Source organism: Hemiscyllium ocellatum, chromosome 24 (assembly GCF_020745735.1).
Source record: "Hemiscyllium ocellatum isolate sHemOce1 chromosome 24, sHemOce1.pat.X.cur, whole genome shotgun sequence".
Taxonomy (NCBI): Eukaryota; Metazoa; Chordata; class Chondrichthyes; order Orectolobiformes; family Hemiscylliidae; genus Hemiscyllium; species Hemiscyllium ocellatum.
The window spans coordinates 19,818,737-19,841,877 of NC_083424.1; the positions used below are offsets into that span (position 1 = coordinate 19,818,737).

At 39.8% G+C, this 23,141-nt stretch overlaps 1 protein-coding gene across 1 annotated transcript in view; it reads left to right on the plus strand.

Moving 5' to 3' along the window:
- The first annotated feature begins 2,538 nt into the window (after nucleotides 1-2,538).
- The window catches only part of grk3 (G protein-coupled receptor kinase 3), a 279,830-nt gene continuing 259,227 nt past the window's right edge, over nucleotides 2,539-23,141 (plus strand). Inside the window, exons 1-2 of the mRNA XM_060843555.1 lie at nucleotides 2,539-3,089; nucleotides 15,240-15,316. Coding sequence (XP_060699538.1) covers nucleotides 2,977-3,089; nucleotides 15,240-15,316 — 190 coding nt within the window. The 5' untranslated portion in view covers nucleotides 2,539-2,976. The remainder of the gene's footprint in view (nucleotides 3,090-15,239; nucleotides 15,317-23,141) is intronic.

Genomic DNA, 23,141 nt, shown 5'->3' on the forward strand with positions numbered 1-23,141 from the left:
AATAAACTCACTTCCTGGATGAGTAAAGCTCCAATAACACTCAAGAAGCTTGAAACCATTCAGGACAAAGCAGCCTGCTGATCAGCATTCCACCTACACCTTCAATATTCAGTCCCTCCACCATGGATGCATAGTGGCAACCTTGTGTACCATTGACTGGATGCACTGCAATAACTCCCAAGACCCCTTAGATGGCACTTTCGACTCAGACGACTGACTGTGTGGAATTTGCATGTTCTCCTCGTGTCTGCGTGGGTTTCCTCCGGGTGCTCCGGTTTCCTCCCACAGTCCAAAGATATGCAGGTCAGGTGAATTGACCATGCTAAATTTACCGTAATATTAGGTAAAGGGGTAAATGTAGGGGAATGGGTGGGTTGCGCTTCGGCGGGTCAGTGTGGACTTGTTGGACCGATGGGCCTGTTTCCACACTGTAAGTAATCTAAAAACACCCATGACTTTGCCACTAGAAGGACAGCGGCAGCAGGTATATGGAAATTCCATGACCCTCCCTTGGAACTGTATCACCATTCCTTCATTGTTGCTGAGTCAAAGCCCTGGAGCTCTCCTCCTAACGGCACTGGGAGCATATCAACACTGCATTTACTGCAACATACACGAAGGTGGTTCACCATCATTTCCTAAAGGGCAATTAGGAATGGAGAATAAATCCTCATTTAACCAGCAGCACCCAAATCCTGTAAACAAAAAAAAAGACATTTGACTCAAACTTTGGGGGTCCAACGTGAAATGCAAAATTCCGACCAATGAGTAACTATCAACACATCACCTAATCCTCCTTGTTAGAGTATGGGAACAATTTATGTGAGTGAGTGGTCCTCGCATTTTGCACCACCATGCACACAAGGTAACTTAGAAGGACTGATTTGAATGGAGCCTGATGGAAACTTCCAGGTTGCTTCAAACACAACCAAGAGCAAATAATGCTCTCAATCTTCTAGGTTAGGGGTACAGTATCCTGAGGATACATGGTACATTTTACATTGTTCGGATTTTGCAATAAAAGGGAGTATTTTCTGGGACAGAGGAAAGAGTTATGTTTTAAAAACATAAATGTGGAAGTTTGTAGCCAAAACGTTATGATAGACTCATGTCAAGACTTTCTTTTCCCTTCACACTAGACTGGACTCCTCATGGGTGTTTTGTACATGACACTATTGTTTAGACTTCAAGTTTAAATTGAATGTCATTTCAAAGCCGTTTTGCTGATTTTGAGCAACGTGGATACACCAGTTGTGTAACATCATGATATGGGGTAGAAAATTTCCTGAAATGGGCAGAATAGAAATCTTTCCAAAATTAATCTCAAAAAGCGAGTAACAGGAAGCTCACCCCTCAAAAAGATTTCCTTTGGGTCATCACTGTGGTTCAGTAGATGGGGAGAGCAATGTAAATGTTACACTATTATTGTGCAGTCTGTTACTTTGTGGTCTATGATCTGTTGCCTGTTGCGAGTAACATGCCAATAACTAATGTAGTCTCTGCTCCAGTGGACCTGTAGCCCTGAGAAAAAAAACGTCTCATTGAAAAGCGGAAAGGAAGCTCAAACGATAGAAAAAGAACTCCCCCTTTTGAGCTTTCATGTCTTCGCTCCTGACCGTATTGATTTAGGTTTTGGGATCGCCCCAAGGGACCGCATTTAATTAATATCGTCAAAATGATGCATTTTTACGTGTGGACCGATGACTCTGATCGCCCCCCCTCCAAAACAAAAAATCACGGTTTATAAATTAAAACAATTAGTTATTGGTTTGCGGGATCTCTGAAAATTAATCACCAATATAACTGACAGGTTACCCAGCTGACTGCTCATTGCTGTTATCTTTCAAAGATGTGACTTTCCATTGAAATTAGACCGCAGATGTTGAAATATCCAACCTATCCGAGTTGGATGATGAATATCGGGGGTTCGAAATTCACCTCGGATTTTTTTTTTAAATTGGCGTAAAAGCGGCGGTATCGGATCGGCCACCAGTTTGATAAGGTCTGACATTAAATTCCAGTGATATATCTGCCGGTGATACGCAGCTAAATAGATTAGCGCCGAATTGTTCACCAAACCCGCGGTCGAAATCCGGATCCCCGAGAGATTTTTGTATTTTTTTTGCCACTTGTAGGTTGAATTGATTAAGGTGTATGTGCCTGTTTGAGACTTGTGGTCCTTCCCTTTTTGTAAACCCGAGGGATTATAATTGAATTTAACGAAACCTTTCTCACCTCGACCCCAATTTAAATGTGAAACTAGCTCCTCCTGTTTGATGCAAGATGGCCAAGCAAGTGAAATAGAAAATAGCAAATACTGCTTGTTTCTGTCTTTTTTTCCCTTAGATATACATGGTTTTGTTTCAAATAAAAGAAGCTCTTCTCTAACTCCCACATTCACCTCAAAAGCAGAAACGTGCCCCTGGATGCATTCAGCGAGCGTCTGGTGTGAAACGGAGAAGTCCAGTTCCATGTTTTCGGAGAGATCGTTTTTTTTGACACCAGGAGGAAGTGGAAAGCTTCAGTTCTCTGCTCATGGCCACTGTACAACAGAGAGCATCAGGCTGCACCAGAAACACAGAGGAGAAATAAAGGCCGCCGGGAGCAGAGGAGATCGGAGCTGGGGCTGGTGGAGAGGGGGCTTAGGAAAGGAAGACCTTCTCTCAACAGCCATCCTGGAGGCTTCCTATTCCCAGGAATGAGGACTGAAGCCTGGCTGGTTCCCAGATGATACAGTTGGGACAGAGTTTCTGGCTGTTAGCTGCTTGAAGAGGCTCCTAGTTTTTCTTCTTCCCTCCCAGCTTCTGGATCAGGGCTTCTGGACTGTCCCCCCTTGGGGAGGTTGCAGCGATATCCCCAGCCTGCCTGCTGCCCGTCCCTGGTTGTCGGTGGGAGCCTGTGCTCCTCTCTTGTTTTTGCTTCTGAAAGACTCTTCCTTCCCCTGCTGCTGTTGCTCTCTCTCACTCTCTCAGCAAGATGGCGGACTTGGAGGCTGTGTTGGCTGATGTGAGCTATTTAATGGCGATGGAGAAAAGCAAATCGACTCCAGCCGCCAGAGCCAGCAAGAAAATTGTACTTCCAGAGCCCAGGTAAGAAATGAAAGAGAGAGAGAGAGAGAGGAGGGGAAGGGAGGGGGGAGAAAAAAAATCCCCAGCACAAACCCTGAGGGAGAATCCGAATCTAAAGAGCTGCAGCCCCGTTTGTCATGTCAAGCGGACCTCTGAAACAACATCAAAACAGTAGCTGTCATTTGTTGCAAAAATTCTTAATATCATCAGTATATTCAGTCATAAAATACGGTATTAACGGGAGCTTAAGAAATCAAGCGAGCATAACCTACATGCACGTCCAGCGGGACCGAATCGACAGCTAAACCAGACATTCCTTGCATCCCCACCGTCAATATCGAAATTGAGTGAATCACAAATTTGCTCTCCTTTTTTCTGTTGAAAATTTAATGACCTAATTGATAACAATTTAAAGCAAAAAACGTGTTTTGAGATGAATGTACAACATGTTTAAAAAAAAATGCCTAGAGGATCATCCGTATTGTTTTTAAAAATCCAGTGTACGTTCCCAAACGAATTGTGCTAACCCAAAATAATATAGGTTAAAAATCATCGAATTTGTGTTTTCCTTTTTGCTCGCTATCACGTGGGTCTTCTGCATTAAGACATCGGCGATTAGAATTGCATTTCAGAATTTGTTTGATTTGTTCAAGAATAAATCAAATATCTAAAATGAAAAACAGTCTCATAAATTATATTAGGATTTTAAAAAAACAAGTAGTACTTATCACAATTTGGGATTATGTCTTCCTGCAACGTGTTTGTTTTTTTTGGCTCATGTCAAGTGTGATTAAATGTGAATGCGATGTAATATTGAACTTGAATACAAAAATATGGTATATTCAGCAAAATAATTTTTTGGAGGAGAAATATTCAATCAGGTTCTTTTTTGAAAATAGGCCACTTATACTAGGAGTAGTGAGACTGTGTGTAGGTTTTGTAGTTCCTTCCTGTCTGATTTGAACAAACACCAGCATAGCAGAGAGAGCAATGTATGTTTGGGAGAGAGCTGAGGATACTTTACTTCCACAATAATGTGTTAGAAATTCAAATTAAAACAAGTGCATAGTAAAAAAAAACATTAACTTCAGAACAATTACGATGCATGTTGAATATTTGTGATATTTTGATTATTAAACACCATGTATTTGAGCGCTGTAACTCAATCTATTCTTGAAGATTCAATGTTTGAGAAAGAGGAGGTAAACTGGCTATCAAATTTGGCTAAATTTGCTGATTTTTATTCCCTACTATCCATAACGAACAAACTATAATGTTCTACATATGAATGTGTGTGATCACATAAACATCTATACTTAGGAAACTATACACAGGTTTTGTAAATCTGTTACATGCTGGTGTAAGATTTATTAAAAATAAAGTTATGTCTTTACTTCCCCAAAGAGATCCACTCATCAGTTTTGACCAAATTTTCAATTCAGTTGACCAACCTTGCATTTGTTTTGTTGTTGTGGTTCTGATGCACTCACAGGAAACAAAACAAGTTTAGCTGATCCCCAGAGGGGGAAACTAATTGTTAACAATTTTTAAAACAAGTTTTAAAGCTTCTTATTAAAAATGGGTTTAAATATCAAGTAACTACAGTATTATATGGATGGCAATCTATTATACATTACTTGTGATTGTGGTAACGTTCTGTCTCACATCTGAAAGGCTTTTTCAGTAGTTTTTGGAAGTATTATTTATTTCAATCGTCGGATTTTTGTTGCCTAAAACGATAGGACTATTTTCTGTAGACTAAACTAAATGTTATGAAGTCAAGAGTTACGCAAATATAGTTTCCAGGAATGAAACTTTTTATGTAATGTCCATTGAATGACAAATTACCATTATGTTTTCACAAGCATAAAAGGCCTTTCATGCAGAAGTTCTGTGGGAGTGAGTTATGAAGAACTCTGTTGCTAATGAAAGTGAAGTCTGAATGTGCAGTACCCTCCTCGCCATTAATATTGATTCTTTGGAAGCTGATTGATTGGCTGGTTTAAAGGAAGTTCTCCTTTGGTTGAGTGAGAAGAGACACTCTCAGGTGTAGAGGCAAAAAAGGTGAAATCCTGGGGTCAGCACCAAATGATCTTCTCTGGGGTGTTCACATTTATATCAGCACTTGGAGACTAAGAATGAGGAAGAAAAACAGCCAACGTTCTTACTTCTGATCATTGCCTTGTTGCATTTTCCAAGAAGTGCCTGAAATGAGGGAAGAGATGAGGTGGTGATCAGTGTTGTCCACCATGGCTGAACAGGAACCTGACATTGTTTAGATCCCTAACAGAGGAATTGCTTTGGTGAAGTATTAGTTGGCTTCTGGAATTCATGGAACTCTGTATCCCAACCAAGGTTAACATGTTTTTTTTCATGGATCTATGATTCTGTCACTGAAATGGTAAGTGGATTTAGCTTAAAAAGCCGGAACTGAAAAAGGAATACATGGAGATAAATGGGGTTCAGAGGAATCATAAAAATGGTTAAAGTGCAGGATGGAACTGAATAATCTTTGGTGTAGTTGGAACTGGGAACATTGATTAAGAAGCTTTACTCTGTACCTAATCTTTGCTTTCTTGGTTGGAAGGTGTGAAATGTCGATTCTCCTGCTTCTCTGATGCTGCCTGACCTGCTATGCTTTTCCAGCACTGGACTCTTGACTTCTGATTTCCAGCATCTGCAATCCTCACTTTCTCCTGATTTGTGAGAGGCGGTTTGGATGAACATTTATTTTCTTATTTAATTGAGTTGTACCTGAACTCAGTGTCTGACAAAGAATTGCAGAATGAATTTTACTCTGGATCTACCCCAAAGTAGACACAGATTTACTTTTCATTCAGACTGTGCTGCATTTGACTTGGAGATGCTTGATGCTAACACTGAGTGTACAGGATAGATGTTTCATTGCCTAGCATCATTAACCCTGACAAAGGCAGACATATTATTTTTGGCAAAAATGGTATACAGTTGTTGATTCAAGGAGCCTCTGAAGTTTTTTAAAGAAGGAATTAATAAGCCTTTCATCATTCAGGGAGTTGATTTGCAGTAATAACTATTACAATTGTGAAAAGGTGCCCATTTTCATGACTGTCCACAACTCTGTGTAGATACACTGTTAAGGATGCTAAAATAGCGTTAGTTTTTAATAAAATTAATTTGTGGGCTGTGGGTATCGCTGACTGGCTAGCATTTATTGCCAATCTCTAGTTGGCCTTGAGAAATTGCTGGTGAGGCTGCCTTCTTGAGCTGCTGCAGTCCACTTCCTTTGGGTTCACCCACAAGGCCATTAGGGAAGGAATTCCAGGATTTTTACCCAGCAGTAGTAAAGGAATGGTGACATACTTCCAAGTTGGGATGACATACTTCCAAGTTGGGATGGTGAGTGGCTTGGAGAAGAACTTCAGGTAATGGTGTTCCCATATTTCTGCTGCACGTGTCCTTCTAGATAGAAGTGGTCATGGGATTGGAAGGTGCTGCCTGAGAATCTCTGGTGAATTTGTTACAGCACATCTTGTAGATAGCACACACTGCTGTTATTGAGCATAGGTGGTGGAGGGAGTGGATGCTTGTTGATATAGTGCCAATCAAGTGGGCTGCTTTGTCTTGGATAGTGTGAAGCTTCTTGAGAGTTGTTGGGGCAAGTGGATTCATTCAGACAAGTGGAAAGTATCCCATCACACTCTTGACTTGTGCCTTGTAGATGGTGGACAAGCTTAGGGGAGTCAGAAAGTGAGTTACTCCCTGCAGCATTCCTAGTCTCTGGCCTACTCTTGTACAACTGTGTTTATGGGGCAAATCCAGCTGAGTTTCTGTTTAATGATCAGCCCCAAGATGTTGATAATGTGGATTCAGTGATAGATAATACCATTGAATGTCAAGTGGTAGTGGTTAGATTGACTATTATTGTGATGGTCTTAGCCTGGCATTTGTGTGGCATGAATGTTATTTGCCAGTTGTCAGCCAAGCCTAGATATTGTCCAGACGAGTTTGCATTTGAACATGGACTGCTCCAGTGTCTGAGGAGTTGCAGATGGTGCTGAACATTGTGCAATCATCTGTGAACATCCCCACTTCTGACCTTATGATGGAAGAAAGGTCATTGATGAAACAGCGAAAGATAGTTGAGCCTTGGACATTACCTTGAGGAACTCCTGCAGCGATGTCCTAGAGCTGATGATGATTGACCTGCAACAACCACAACCATCTTCCTATGTGTCAGGCATGACTCCAAGCATTGGAGAGTTTGCCATTTAGAGTTTAGGGAGGGAACAAGTTCATTGTCATGGTTATGAGAGTGGGCATGGCTGTGATGACTCACACCCACTTCTGAAGATGTGAGAAAATTGTTTTTTTAAAAAAAGAGAGGGTGGAGACCATCAACAGTTCTACACAAGTTCCACCCAGCTGAATGGTGGTGAAGAGGGGTTGAAGAACATTATGGTCAGCTGTGTCAAAAGTTGCAAAGAATGAGCTGGGTTAGATTACCTCTGTTACAATCAGACAGAATGTAATCTGTGACTTTAAGAAATGTTTAAGTACTGTGGCAGGGTTGGAATCTTGATTCAGGTGATTCAAACTTGGTGTCGCTACATCCTAAATTGAGACTATATAACGACAGGAACTTACCTCAAGGGGAACGGCAATAATGAATGTAGTGCAGACAATATTCGCTTCTTGCTTTGTGTGCTTCCTGTGTCGCATATACAACCACGGAAGCTTACGGAACAGAAGTTCTCACATGCAGTCTTTCTCTCTCCAGTCCAGAAGAAAGGAATAATCTGCCCTTTTTGATTTTAGCGGAAGACTTTCATCTAGGACTTAACCTCGACCAGCTTTCAGCAGCCAGCAGACCTCCAACTAACTGAAAATGAAACCTTCAAGTTCATCTGAAATGGTCAGAATCCTCACATTCTTTCCTGCTTTTTAGTATTCTGTTTACTCGGATGGCTGAAAATATTTGAAAGAGATGCCACTCGGTTCACCAGTAATCATCAGAAAGTAACTCTTTTTAAGGAGTTCCTGCCTTCTTGGAAAAAACCATCAGTACTTGCAGGACCTCCTGAACAAGGAGAGAACTTCCCCTCTGATAACCATCCACCTCTGTGTGTAACAGTAGACTTTGCTCAGTCACCATCTCCACACGCAAATTATTGAACAAACAAGATTTCAATGGCTATGATTATGTGTAATTCACAATTTTGTTGGCTTGCTCTAATACATCTAATTCTGGTTGTATTATTTTGGTTTCACAAGCTTCAGGGTAGAGTTAGATGATTGAAATGTCAGAATTTTGTTGTTTCACCTTACTTACAAATCTTTTGACTTTCCCTCTTACAGAGGCTTTTCTGTCAGTGCAAATGCTCCAACATGTGGCCTGGGTAACTTTGCTTTCATTCAAATAGGTGCCTGTTACCCAAAGTATTTCTTCACCAGTCCCAGGACTCCTTACAAGAGAGAAAGTAATCTCTTGAATGGGGGAGTTTCCATCAACATCCCCCACAGCTAGCAGTGTTCACTTATATTGGTGGATGCCGTAGTTGGGACTTTTTTCAGGTTGATTAGGATCTTTGGTGCTGAAAGTGCCACCCACCAAGAGCTGGGCATTCCTGTGTCACATAAACAACCACAGAACTTCTGTTCTATAAGCTTATCTATTTGGCCTAATGTATCTGTGTTGGCTCTTTGGGATTAACTCTCTGATTTATCCACCACTGTTCTGCTCCTTTCACAGTATTATATTTTTTTTCTCTGCTACAATACTTACTTAAAATTTTGTGCAATGGTGTTTGCCTCAAGCATTCCCTGAAACAAATTGCATTCTGTGATAGATCTATATAGGAAGTTCTCTTAAGTTGTTTGTAAAAGACTGAAACAGGTCAAAATTGGTGGCATCTTACCACTGTCTCCTCAATGAGAGGAAATATTTCTTCCCTGTTCAATCTAACAAACTCGATAGTCGTTTGAAAGGAAATTCTGTTAAAACTAATTTCAGCTTTCTTTGCACCTTTGGTAATAAGATTGCTCCTTACCCTAGGCTGATCCTGATGATTTGTAGTATGATCTTCATCCTTTTAGTGATACTTCTAAAATGAGGTGATTAAACCTGCATTTTAAATGTTACGAGTTCCAAAGAGAATCATACTGGATTCGAAACATTAACGCTGTTTTTCTCTCCACAGATGCTGCCAGACATGTTGAGTTTCTCCAGCATTTTCTATTTTACTTTTTGTTCTCTAGCATCTGCAGGATATTACTTTAATTATTTTAAATGTTGACTGACCAGTATTTTGTCCAAATTTTTATCTTTTATTCATTCTAACACTGTGTTGTTTTCTTTTTGCTGAATAAAAATGTGCTTGCACTTGCATGTTCAGAGAATTATGTATTTGAATCCTTGAGTTTCTCTGTTGATCTGTGTCCTTGAGAAACTTTACGTTCAGTATGTATTCTATGCAGTTTTATTTTTCCCAGATATTACTTTAAGTGTATCTATCTTCAATAAATCACATTAGTGGCCAGTCTGCCATTCAAAACTATCTGTTTTTCCTGACGTCTTATACAGCTATTCTTAGTTGTCAAAACCCTGACTTTAGTGTTTTCTGTTAATTTTAAGAGGCCTATCATGCTCAAATAATGAGGGCTGTCCATTCATCCTTTCCACTCCTCCTCCAGTACAGACAAAACCCATTTGTCCAACACTTTGATGTTTTTCTGTGCAGCTATACTTCTTGCATATGATGATTTTTGTTAAAACAAACCTCTTGCGAAACACCAGGACTTTGTACGTAGTACGCCTGATGGATTCATTTTGTATTCAATTAGTAACTTCTTCAGAAGCTCTGAAATTTTTCAAAATGTGATTTGCTTGAAATATGACTATCTTGACTAACTCTTACATTTCTGAAAATTTAAGTAATGTTATCTCAAAGAGCGAATTATGAGACTTTGCTCACAGCTGATATTAGATTGACTTATCCATAAAATTCCAAGACATTTTTGAAAAAAGTGTGCATTGGTGTTATTTGCATATTTAAGGAATGGAAGACAAACCCACTGTCTCTGATTTTTTTTTCAGCATTCCTGGGTGTATGCCATTCGGCCTCTGTGCTTATTCACCTTTTGGTCCTACATTGTACTGGTTCTACTAGTATTTACACAGTCAACAAGTGACCTGTTTATAAAGGCTATGTCAATAGTGCTGCGTGTGCCTATTAGGAAACATTTAGGGGATGAGCTTGATCCTTTCTCTTGGGAAGTCTTTTTTGTTTCATAACTTCTGAATGGGATAAAATCAAGAGCTATAGACGTTGGCCTAACTAAATGACATATAGTGTATTACCCTTGCGTAACGACAAGGCAGGTTGCTGTTATTGCAACCTTCCTGCCTACTCTATAACCAAAGGGAAGGGGGTGACTCAGAGAAAATTATTGATACACTGCATTAGTTGCAGTGTAAAGTGAACAATTTTTTAAAGGGTTGATTTGAAATTCTTACTTGTCTAAAAACAAGTGATAACTTAATTTATATTACTCTATTAATGTAGAAAATGTGACCAGGAGTTTTACATATGAAGGATATTGATAAAATAGGTAAAAGAAATTCAGAAGAATGATGGTGAGCTGTAGTGAGAGAGTTAAAGTTTAGAATGGTATCTTAAAATGAATAATGGAGGAAAGGAATTCTGAAAGGGGTGCTCAGACAGTACAATACCAGTTGCACATAACAAGACAAAAATTGGCAGAATGTAAGTAATTGATGAGGAAATATATATAGTTGCAGGGACAAGAGATAAGGAAACCATGGAGAGACTTTACTTTGTCTTTGTCCTTGTTGGTTGCATTAGACCATTGCATTAGTAACCAAGTGATACTACTACAATGCCAAGCTTAATATAAATGCAGAATACAGTCCAACTGGTCACTGATCTACCACTGCAGGTGGTAGTGGTAGGAATAATTTGAAATGATAGATTAACAATAACATTGTATATTGACATAAGATTTACTTACTTGGATCAGTACAATAAACACCGGTGACAACAACTTCTAAGTGTCACTAGGCGTGATCTTTTTATTCCTGTAATCAATCAATGAAGAATATTAGAAAACTCAAGCATTTTAATCCTTGGTGAATTGTATCTATCTGTGCAGTCGACTACTCCGTCTGCAATTGATGAAAACTGGTTAAATCGGATGATGAGATCTCTATATAATCTGTAAATAAGTGGTGAGAATGAATTTCTTGGCCAGAACTTTATACAAAAATGATATATTTGGAGGTCAAGGCCATACCCTACAAATGTGTCCAATTAAGAATATGATTACATTGTCAATCATGAGATTGTAATTGTAGGCAGTTGTAACTTCCTACATCGTGCCTTCAGTCATATTACTGAGTGGAGGGACTAGCTGTACTTTGTGGGTAAAATCACCAAAGAATGATAGTGAATGGGTAACTTATTTGCATGCTATGTGAGAATAAAAATCCGATGAAGAGTCATTTTGAAATGGAGGAAAGAAATGAGCTGTCACAGAGGGAGGAAGAAGAACTTCTATATAAGTGCCAAATGCAGAGATCGACATTGACAGACTGGGATTGCTGTCTTTGTTAGCTCTACAGGACTTGTGATTTGATAGAACCAAAGAAAAGTCATAAGGAAGAAATATAATTTACCAAAAGCCTTTTTTTCTGCCTTGGTATGCGGGTGTCATTGACTCTGCCTCTGGCAATAATTTATTGCCCATTCTGAATTGTCCTGAAGAATGTGATGACCACCTACTTTGAATCTTTACAGTTCTTTGGGTATAGGTGCATCAACAATGCTATAGCCAGAAAGTTCCAAGATTTTGACAAAACAACATTGAAGGATTGATGATATAGTTCCAAGTAAGCAGGGTATATGAATTGGAGCTGATCATCCAGGTGGTGGTGTCACATACAGCTGCTGCATTTGTACTTCTAAGTGGTCAAGATTATGGATGAGCTGCCAATCAAATGGGGGGCGTTGTCTTGACCTGATTGGCGTTGAACTTCTTGAATGTTGTTGGAGCTGCATTCATCCAGAGAAGTGGAGAATAATCCCTTGTACTCCAGACTTGTTCCTTGTAGTTGGTGGACACAAGTTACTTGCAGTGTTTCCTCTAAGCTGTGTGGCTGCTTATGCCAGTCCATGTGCTGGTGCCATTCCCAGCATTGAATACTGGTTTCAGAAGTCACTGCCAGCATGGACCTTCTGAGGCTTTTGCAGAATAAAATAAAACTAAAAGGAAATCAGTGTTTTTCTGCTGCAGAGTTTGATTTTTGAGATCTGTTTGTGAGGGTGTTGTACATCATGCATTATCAAAAAGGATGTGAAATTCAATCCTTTGAATGAAGGCATTTCTAGAGAACACACTTTTTGTACACTTGATTATTTTTATCTTTTTCTTCTTTTTTCTCCTGAAGTTGCAACTTTTGCTGAGGGTTTGGATGTGCCTGGAGCCATCTAGTACAGAACAAGTATTCAGTCATCTTATGCATAGATTAGAAATAAAATACTTGCAGCAGAATTCCTAGCCTCTGACCTGATCTTGTAGCCAGACTATTTATATGACTATCTAGTTCAGTTTCTGGTCAGTGATAACTCTTGGGGTGTTGGTAGTGAGGGCCTTCAGCAATGGTAATACCATTGAACATCAAGAGGTAATAATTTAAATGCTTTAATGTTGGAGATATTCATTGCCTGTCAGTTGTGCGGTGTGAATGTAACTTGCCAGTTGTCAGCCCAAGCGTGGATATTGTTCAGGTTCTGTTGCATTTGAGCATGGATTGTGTCAATTCTGAGGTTTTGTGAATGGAGTTGAATGTTCTGCATTTATCAACAAACACCCCGACTTCTGACCTTGCAATTGATTGAAGATCTTTTGTGAAGAAACTGAAGGTGGTGAGGCTAGTGCAGTGGCCTGAGGAGCAACAATCATAACCACCTTCCTTTGTGTCATGTGCGATTTCAATCAGTGGATAGTTTGTTCCCCAATTCCCATTGACTTCAGTTTTGCTGGGGTTCCTGATGCCACTCTTGGTCCTTTGCAGTCACTCTCGCTTCACCTCTGACATTCAACGTTTTTGTCTTTGTTGGGATCAAGGTTGTAATTGAGGTTAGGAACTCGGTGACTTTGCTAAAACCCACCCTGAGCATTGATGAAAATTGCTGAGATTGTGTTGCTTTAATTCATTAACAATGGCCCATTTACTTTGAAAGTTGGCCAGTGGTAATTTGTCAGGTTAGATTTGTCCTACTTTCTATGGACAAGACAAACCTGAGCAATCTTTATTATTGCTGAGTGAATGTCAATGATGTGGCTGTATTCAACAACTTGGTGAGGGGCAAGGTTAGTTCTGGAGCACAAATCCTCAGGATTATTGCCCTAAGTTTGTCAGAACCCATAGCCTTTGCAGAGCATTCAGCTGTTTCTTGATAACAACGCGTGGAGTGAATTGAATTAGCTGATGCTGAGGAACTCTGGGAGGTTAAGATGGATCATCTGGATTTTGGATCTCCTGGCTAAAAATGGATGCAACTGCTTCAGCCTTACCTTTTGCACTAACATGCTGGGCTCCCGTACCTTGAGGATGTGGCTGAAGGGCTACCTCCTACTATTATTTGTTTAATTGTCTATGACAGTTCCCATCTGGATTCCCATTGAAGGACCACTGAACTCTGGTCTGGTTCCTTGTTTGTGGGGTTGATAGACTGGCTTATCTTCCACAGTTTGGCATGCAATTAATCTTGTAGCTGCACCACGCAGATGCCTCATCTTTATGAATGCATGGTGCTGCTCTGCCATCTCCGTATGCACTCTTCCTTGAATCAAGTTTGATTTCCCTGCTTGATAGTAACTACCGAGTAAGAGGGTATGCTAACCGTGATTTTTCCGGATTGTGTTGAGTACATTTTTGATGAGCAACAATGTCTAGTGGATACTCAATTTTGAGTTGCTAGATTTGTTCAAATTGTTTCATTTAATATGTTCTTGGTGCCACACAACCTGATTGAAGCTAGTCACTGTGCCTTACAACACTGTCATGATCTGACATCTGCAACAGGCTGATTACTCAGGATGAGATCTAACAAACTTTTCCCTCTTGTTGGTTCCCTTGCTGTCCATCACAGACTCAGTCCAGAAGCTATATCCTTTGGCCCTTGAGAAGCTCAACCGAGTCATGGTGAATATTGAGATTCCCCACTCACGATACTTTCTGTATTGTTGCCACCATCATTATTTCTTCTTAACAGTGTTTGCTTTGGAAGAGTACTGATTCATTGGCTGGGATACATGGTAATCAGCAGAGAGTTTCATTGCCTGTGTTTGATCTGATGCTGTAAGACTTCATGGGATCTGGAGTCAATGTTGAGAATCTCCAGGTACCTCCCCCTCAGCTGTACCACTGTTGCACCATCTCTGGTGCATCTGTCCTGCTGATGGGAAAGAACATACCCATGGATGGTGATAGAGGGGTCTGGGACAGTCATATATTCTTGGAATCATAGCTTATAAGATAGTTTTTTTTCTCAATTTTGCACAAGCCCCCAGATTTTTTATAGGGTTGAAAGGGCTATGTTTGCCGTTGTTGTTTCAGGTGCCTAGGTCAATGCTAGGTGGTCTGTCAGTTTTACACAACTGAACAGCTTGGTAGTTGTTCACAGTGCAGACATGAGGCTCTGGAGTCTCATGTATGTCATGACCAGGTAAGGATAATTTTCTTCCCTAAAAAGCACAAGTGAATCAGATGGGTCTTTTCTGACAATTGTAACATGGTTGCGATTAGGCAAGTTATTGATTCCACATTTTATTAAATTAATTTTTCACCATCTGTCATAGTGAGACTTAAACCTATGTCTCCAGAACATTTGTTGGGTCTCAGGACTGCTTGTCCAGTGACTTTAGCATGACCGCACTACATTCCTTTACATGTCTGGACAGTGACTATAATATTTAAATACACTTTGTACTGCATGCTCCCTCCTCAGTCATAATTTGTTCCCACTTGTTTTTTGGAAGCTAATTAAAGAACATCATATGTCTCAGTCACTGTAATGTATGGGATTTCATCCAATTTGTCAGAAACCAACATGTTGCAATTTAATGAAACATTGGAAGATTTCTACATTTTTTAATTCTTTTTTTTAGCATACGCAGTGTTATGCAAAAGTACCTGGAGGAAAGAGATGAACTAACCTTTGAGAAGATTTTTAATCAGAAAATTGGTGAGTAAAAAGTTTGTACATGTTTCAGTGTTTTTCTGCTGCAGAGTTTGATTTTTGAGATCTGTTTGTAAGGGTGTTGTACATCATGCATTATCAAAAAGGATGTGAAATTCAATCCTTTGAATGAAGGCATTTCTAGAGAACACACTTTTTGTACACTTGATTATTTTTATCTTTTTCTTCTTTTCTCTCCTGAAGTTGCAACTTTTGCTGAGGGTTTGGATGTGCCTGGAGCCATCTAGTACAGAACAAGTATTCAGTCATCTTATGCATAGATTAGAAATAAAATATTTTTAGAAAAGTTTAAAATATTTATCACACTGGAGCCTGACTCTCACATGCATACTTGCCAGGAGAATTCACCAGTTAATTGACAATGTGGAAACCCTTTGTTTAATCACATTCTCATAGCTAACCTGAGAATAAAGATGCCAATTGAAGTTTCACCTGATCACGTTCACGTAATTCAATGTTCATGTAATTCAGCGGAGATTAGAAACTGAACAAGGGACTTGGACTAAATACATCAGGGACTCAACCAAGTTGACTAGTTAAGGCAACATTTGAGCACAAACCTGTTTTTAATCATAGTGCATCAAAACAAAACATTTTTTTTCATTTTAACATGGTGAAAATAGAGAGCATTTTGACGAACTTGTTGATTGACCAATGCAGGTAAAGTTGTCACAGTCCTACCAAATATTGTTTAAGCAGTGTTCATAGAACATCCACAATGTGGAAACAGGCCATTTAGCCCAACAAGTCCACACTGACCTGCTGAAGAGCATCCCTCCCCAGATCTGTCCTCTTCCCATGATTAATGTCCCTAACTCACTTACCCCCTGAACTCTATGGAAAATTTTTAGCATGGCCAATTCACCTGACCCGCACATCTTTGGACTGTGGGAGGAAACCGGAGCACCCAGAGGAAACCCACGCAGACACGGGAAGAACATGCAAACTCCACACGGACAGCCCAAGGCTGAAATCTCAGAGGTGTTCTGATGTGTTATTTTTGGTTCCAAAAGTGTCCTTTATTTGTATTAAAAGCTTTTTATAATTTACAAAGGGGTGAGGAATACGGGTTTGAACTTCAAGTTTGATTTTATGAAAAAGACATTCGTGCATCTACAGTAGAGAATGAAATGTAGCAGAGGAGCTAAAAATGTATTTTTGGACAGTTCAATATTTCAATTTATCTCAAATCTTGTCATTAAATGTTGCTTCGTGGTACTTCAGGAAAATTTAGGAAATTACTCATATGTTGTGGAATTTTACACCATATCAATAAGAAGGGGAATAATTAATTATGTTTTTATATGGCAATTAATAAGAATACTTCTTTTGGACCTTTTATACTTGGAATGAAGGAGAAGTGGGTTTGATGAGTTAGATTTTGTTCACACTCTTTCTTCCTTTTTGAAATCATTCCTTTACACCCATGCTTTTGAGTAACCATGTTAACATCCCATCCTTTGGCTTGGTGCCTTTTCTTTATGTCTCTGTAAAAGCACTTTTGTTTTTTATCATGTTGAAGGCACTAAAAGTGATATTTGTTGAGTGCGTGGAAAGTAGTTTGATTCACTCACCTTTTTGTATAAAGTGAAAAAGTGGTATATTTTAAACTTACGTAATTCACTGTGATCTTTTGAAATAAAGTAGCTTTGGAAGGATTTAACCCAATGGAGTTCACGATGCCTGGGTAATATGTACCCAAATTTTAAGGTGGTTGTATTGTTATTTATGCTAAAATTTTAATAGAAATGCTAATAACTTAAAAAAATTCTCAGGGATTGTGTTCAGATATGGTCTTGGGTAGCTTCCTTTACATTTAACTAAGTGAGCCTAAAAAGTGAAATCACTGTAAAATGAACCCTTGGGGAACAAATCTTATTCCTTATGGATCCACAGCAGCCTCCAACCCCATTACATGTATGATGGTTGGCCTCAATGAACGACTCTGCTGTTTTGGCTCCACAGGTTTCCTGCCATTCACTGCTCTGTAATGAGAAGACCGCAGAATGGCATAAATGGCTGTGTTGCTGCTGGAAATCAGTAATGAAACTAACGGATCTGCTCCTCAGATACTGCTTGATTTGCTGTGTTTTTCCAGCACCACGCTATCGACTCTGATCTCCCGCGTCTGCAGTCCTCACTTTCTCCATATCAATTGCTCACAGTAAAGCTTTGCAAAACACTAGTTCATTACGGATGACACACACTCGACTTACATACGGTTCACCACACTCGACTGTAAGCAGTAATACGACATACTAGATAGGAAAGTCTAGACATAGAAGGCCAGGTCTCTGCATGATAGAAGCTGTGTTCCTGTGAAAATATTAAAAGTTTACATTGAGACTTTTACTGATAATTTCAGATATGCTTTTCCAATTGTGTATCCAAAATTTTGCATTGTATTTCTAGGAGAAATGGTGACTGCAATCAGGACAATTGCAAGATGCATTTTGTATTGATTCTGTTCCATTTTAATCAACCCTAAGTGTGGTGACTAAATATTTGTTTCAAGTCCTGATTCAATCTGTCTTTGTGTTCAGCAATGTTTTGGTTATTACAATTTATCTGACGTTTCTCGATATTTCCAGGTGCATGAAACAGTGCAGTTCTGTTCAGACATAAAAATAAAGCAGGTAGCCCATTTGCTAGCCTGAATTGTTGGAAGTCTACAGAGTGAACAGCATTTTGGAAGTACTACAGTCATTGATTTTGAGTTTCCTTGGCTCTTTGCATGTCCAGAATTCAATGAATGCCTACTCAGTATTATGATACATTCTATTTTAAAAATTGCACAAGTTCATGGGTGATTTTGAATATGTTTCTGTGCATGGAAACCTGTTTTGTTAAATTCAATATGAACCTATAACCAAGACTTTCTAGGAGCACTGCGGTATCTTCTTGGGAAAGAAAAACTTCAATGGCTACCTTGGCTTCACTTTGAAAATTCTTACTGCAGTAGCATTTATCATCTATTTAGGAGACAAACCCTATTTCTGGCCCTATCTTGTGTAAGAGTATCTGACTGATCTGTACCAGATAGTGCCATTTTAGCCCTTATTTTCATTTTAAACTAAAACATAATTATTAAGCTCTCGTTCTTTTCGTTAGTACTTAGAAAAGATTCTGTTCTATTGGGGAGCAAATCTGCTGCCCTCAAAAAAGAATCGATTTTGAAATTTATGTATCAGTTTAAATGAAAGCTGGATAAAGGATCGAATTCATACATAACCTTCAGACAGATGGTGGTCAAGATGGATGTTATTGTAGATGGAAAGACAAACAAGTGCAGCTTAATAGAAGCCAATGAATCTATTTGAAAAACAAGGTTTTAGCAACACCCACAGAGCAGATGCAGATTGCAGATCTGAAGACTTAAGGTTGGTAATGGTGCCAGCAAGAAGCAGCATCTAAAAATGTGTTGGCGGACAATTTCAACATCTGACAACTGCAGCAATCTAATTTCAATTTTGCAGTCTAAAATTAGGAAAGCTAACAGTCTTTGAACATGTGAATATGTTGAGTATGTGAAATGGACTTTCTGATTGATGGGTATGTATTCTATTAGTTAAGAATTTAGCTGTTGACATTGGTGATTGTGACAGTCAAATTCTACTTTTTATAATGTATTTTGAACAATTAATTTTGTGGGACCTTTCAGACTTCAAGGAATCGGGTTACTGTTTTTTTTCTTGAAAAGAAGGTCCAACTGTGCAAACTAGTCGGTTTACTACACCTGTTGAAGATTTAAATGTAAGCGATTAACTGCAGTTTGCACTGAATTTATTCAGCAAAATGACATCAATATCTTTAGTCATCATTATTAATGGAAAACCCCAGCCATGTAAAACTCGGTGTTGTTCAGAATGAATGGTGAACTCCACTGAAAGACTTACATTGAACAGTACTGTGGTGAGAGCTGGTCATAAATGATGGGGAATCTTCAAGGGACCTGAAAACTTGGGCAATGGCAGGAAATCTGAGAATGGCGTGAGAAGTTCAGCGAGGTCTTTTCTTGAGTTGGAACAAAGTAGCTGCATTTTCCAACCAAATATCATGCATTAAGATAAGTTTCTCACTGGACAACAGTAAGATGTCTATTATTGTTTTTCATTGGCTTCATTTAACTGCATATCTTGACTGATGAATATGCTGTTTTGTACCTTACTACCCGCCACAAGAAAACTTGATGCTGGGAATTTCAACAAGAATGTCCAGAGTGGGTGCTTGGCAATTCCAGCTCACCACTTGCTCCTTTTTAGACCTCTATCTTGGACACCTGACATTAGCATGTCCAGGGTATGCTTGATGAGCATTGTACACACTCCACATTCATGGATCTTGGCATCAGAGTCATGCTAGCCTCACTGTATCATCATGGCTGATCCACTTGCAGCATGCTTCTGCACATTTAAAGGTCTACTTTGGGGTGCACTGATAACTATCATTGTAATGCTACTGCCCACTTTACATGCAGGGTCAGGCACCCAGCTCATCTATTCAGCCTGGCTGCTTTTCAGGGCTGTCCACTCACTGTCTTGAACACTCACTTACATTGAGCTGTTCCGGATGATCACAGAATCCTTACCTGACTTGCCTTGTCTTTTTGCACATGTCCCCCGTCAGCAGAGATATGGTACTTCTGTCTTGTGTTGCCATTTAGTGCAGACACAAATCAGGGCAGTCCTCACTCAACTCAATGTCTCCAGGAATAGTAAGCTAAGGGCACCCTCCAATACAAGTCCAGGGACTTGGCCATGAACAGTCAATCACTTGGGGTTGTCAGGGTTGGGTTCCTCCTCTTGTCCAGACTATATTGGCTTTTCTAATGGCTTTGTTTTTCCTCCTGGAATGAGAGAGAGGGAGAAAATGAGAAATTAAGGGCGATGAGAGGGTGGCACAGCTATTAGTGCTGGTTCAGGTGGGAACTGTGATGAGTTGTCCTGAGTGAATGAGTAGGCAGTACAGAGGCCATTCAGGGATAGTGGTGTGTTTGGGGGGTGAGATGGGTGAGAGCAATGTAGGGAAGATGTTGTCAGCAATAGTAAGTGGGAGAGTATGAGCTTTGGTGGAAGGTGGGTGCAGTAGCAAAGATGGTGAGTGTGTGGTATTAGGACCCCTACACTGTTGGATGTGCCTCCAGATGGCTGAGACTGCACTGAACCGTGTGGCAATATCTGGTGTCATGGCCTCCTCTACCAGTCTTGGGGAAGACTGTGACTGTCATGTACACATCCCTTGCCACAAAGCAATGCACCAATTTTCTCAGGCAAATGTCATTCAGGGAAGCTCTGGACTGGCCATACGTTTAACGATGGCATGGGCACCAGGGGTGGCAGTACATGGATTTTTTTTTTCCAGATGTGGTGAGTGATCGAATCAGGCTAGCATTGAATGAGAGGGCTGCCATTGTATTTGGAGTAGATAGTTACTAGAACAGGTTTAAGATAATATGGCAAGAAAGTTTGCAAGGCCTTGTAGAGAGAAACCTTCTTGAAACCCAATGAAATGAAATTTAGCCAGAAAAAGTAAGTTTCAGCCCAATAATACACATGGAATCATGCGAATTCAACATGGAGTTTCAAGATGGTGAACAATGTCATGGTTCAGGATAAGTTGTAAAGTGTTTCACAAATGAAGTCATATGGACTAAACAATAAATAAAGAGGAATATGCAGTCTGTAGAGGATGTCAAGTTTGAATAAGGCAATATATAGGGAGATTGCTTAGATTGAGCTTTACATTAAATGGGGCATTGGACAGTTTGATTTAATGTGCAGAAATTTATGCGAATGTAATTTACAATACGCTGAATAAATTGATCCATGACAACTACAAGATGGTATATCAGGAAAGCCCAGTATAATATGACTATATCATTAAGGATGGTTAACACTGTCTGATGTCACTTCCTCTGGCAGGAGATATATTTATCTTTTTTAATTCGGCATCTTCTCCATCTGTGGCCCTGTTCTTTTAATGCCCATTTGCAGCTTTCAGTAAATGGTGCAAGGCATGATTTATTCATTTTACAAATGAACAGGAGCAGCTGGCTATGGCTTCATCACATCATGAAAGCCATAAAAATGTTATGAATGGAGAATTAGCTGTTTTAAAACATCTCCTGGCAAATGCAAACTAGCTCTTGCAAGTTTTGCATGATCTTTATTTATTAATCTTATTTCTGCAGCATTGCACACAAAGAAGGCTCACTTTATGCATCATGACACCAAGCTCAGCAGAGGTCACTCGCTGAGTAAATTTGTCCACTGAAATTGATAGCATTCAGTGATTTTCTAAAATATCTCCTAAACCAAAATGTAGAACAGGTTAAGAATTCACTTTGGGCACTTTCTGACAATAAAACGAGGAAATAATTAGTCACAAAACAGGTCTGCAGATGTCCTCCACAGGAAGAGGGATTGAGGAAGATACTGGAGGGTGAGGTGGATGGAGGCATTTGGGAAGAGGTGGACCTTCTCCTCTCCAACGGAGTAGTTCTTTGCTCAGCCATTTGTTACTATGGTGAAGAGCAAAGATAAATGTGTATGGAGTATGTCCATTGTGTGTGCTGGTGATGGACAGTCATTTGTTTTGATCTGTAATAAGCAGTTTTTTTTTTGTCTGTGTGGCAGGAATGGCTGAATGACCAGGTCTACAAACCTTTAGGTTGTAAGCCACAGAAAACACAAAAGAAGTTCCTGGCCGCTGCTGTTTCATTGCTTGCAGTGATGTGGTCCTTGCAAACCTGTGTTCCTGTGTATGCACTACCTGGTGGATGCATTCACAATAAATGCAGGTTGGTGTAAAATAGTCGATTTTCCTAAAAGGTGCCCACCACTTTTCTCTCCCCATTGGAAATTCCACTGAAACCAAATCTGCATTGTTACAGGAGTATTGCGAGGTGACTGCCTAGTTGCATGACCACTGGACTATTAATCAAGAAACATGGCTAATGTTCAGGTGACCTGGGTTCAGATCCTGCCATGACAAATGGTGGAGTTTGAATTCCATTTTTGAAGAAAATTGGGAATTAAGAATCTACTGATGATCTTGAAACTATTGTCGATTGTTGACAAACTCATCTGATTAATCTGTTCTGGCCTACATGTGAGTCCAGACGCACAGAAATGTGATTGATTCTCAATTGTGCCCTGAAATGGTCTAGCAAGCCATTTAGTTACTAATCGCAACAAAGTCTCCAAGAAATGCAACAGGATGGATCACCTTGCATCAACCTAGGCATCGGAAAAGACACTGGCAGAAGCAGCCTTGCCAACCCTGCGAAGTCCTCCTTACTAACATCTGGGAACCAGCGCCAAAATTGGGAGAGCTGTATCACAAGTTAGTCGAACGTGAGCCTGACATAGTCATACTCACTGAATCATACCTTGTTCCAGACACCATTATCACCATATCCCTGGATATGTTATGCCCCACCAGCAGGACAGACCCAACAGAGATGGCAACACAATGGTGTACATTCTGGAGGGAGTTGTTCGTCATTGCCTCAGCCGTGAAGTCTCATGGCTTAAGGTTAAACATGGGCAAGGAAATCTCCTGTTAATTACCATATTCTGTCTTCCCTCGCTGGTGAATCCATACTCCTCCATGTTAAACAATATTTAAAGGAAATACTGAGGATGGTAAGGGCACAAAATGTATTTTGGGTGGGAGATTTAAAAACTGCTGTGGTTTTCCAGCACCACTCTAATCTAGATTCTGGGAGATTTAAATGTCCTCTATGAGGAATGGCTCAGCTGCAGTACTAGTGATTGAGTTGGTCACGTCCTAAAGGACCGCAAGACTG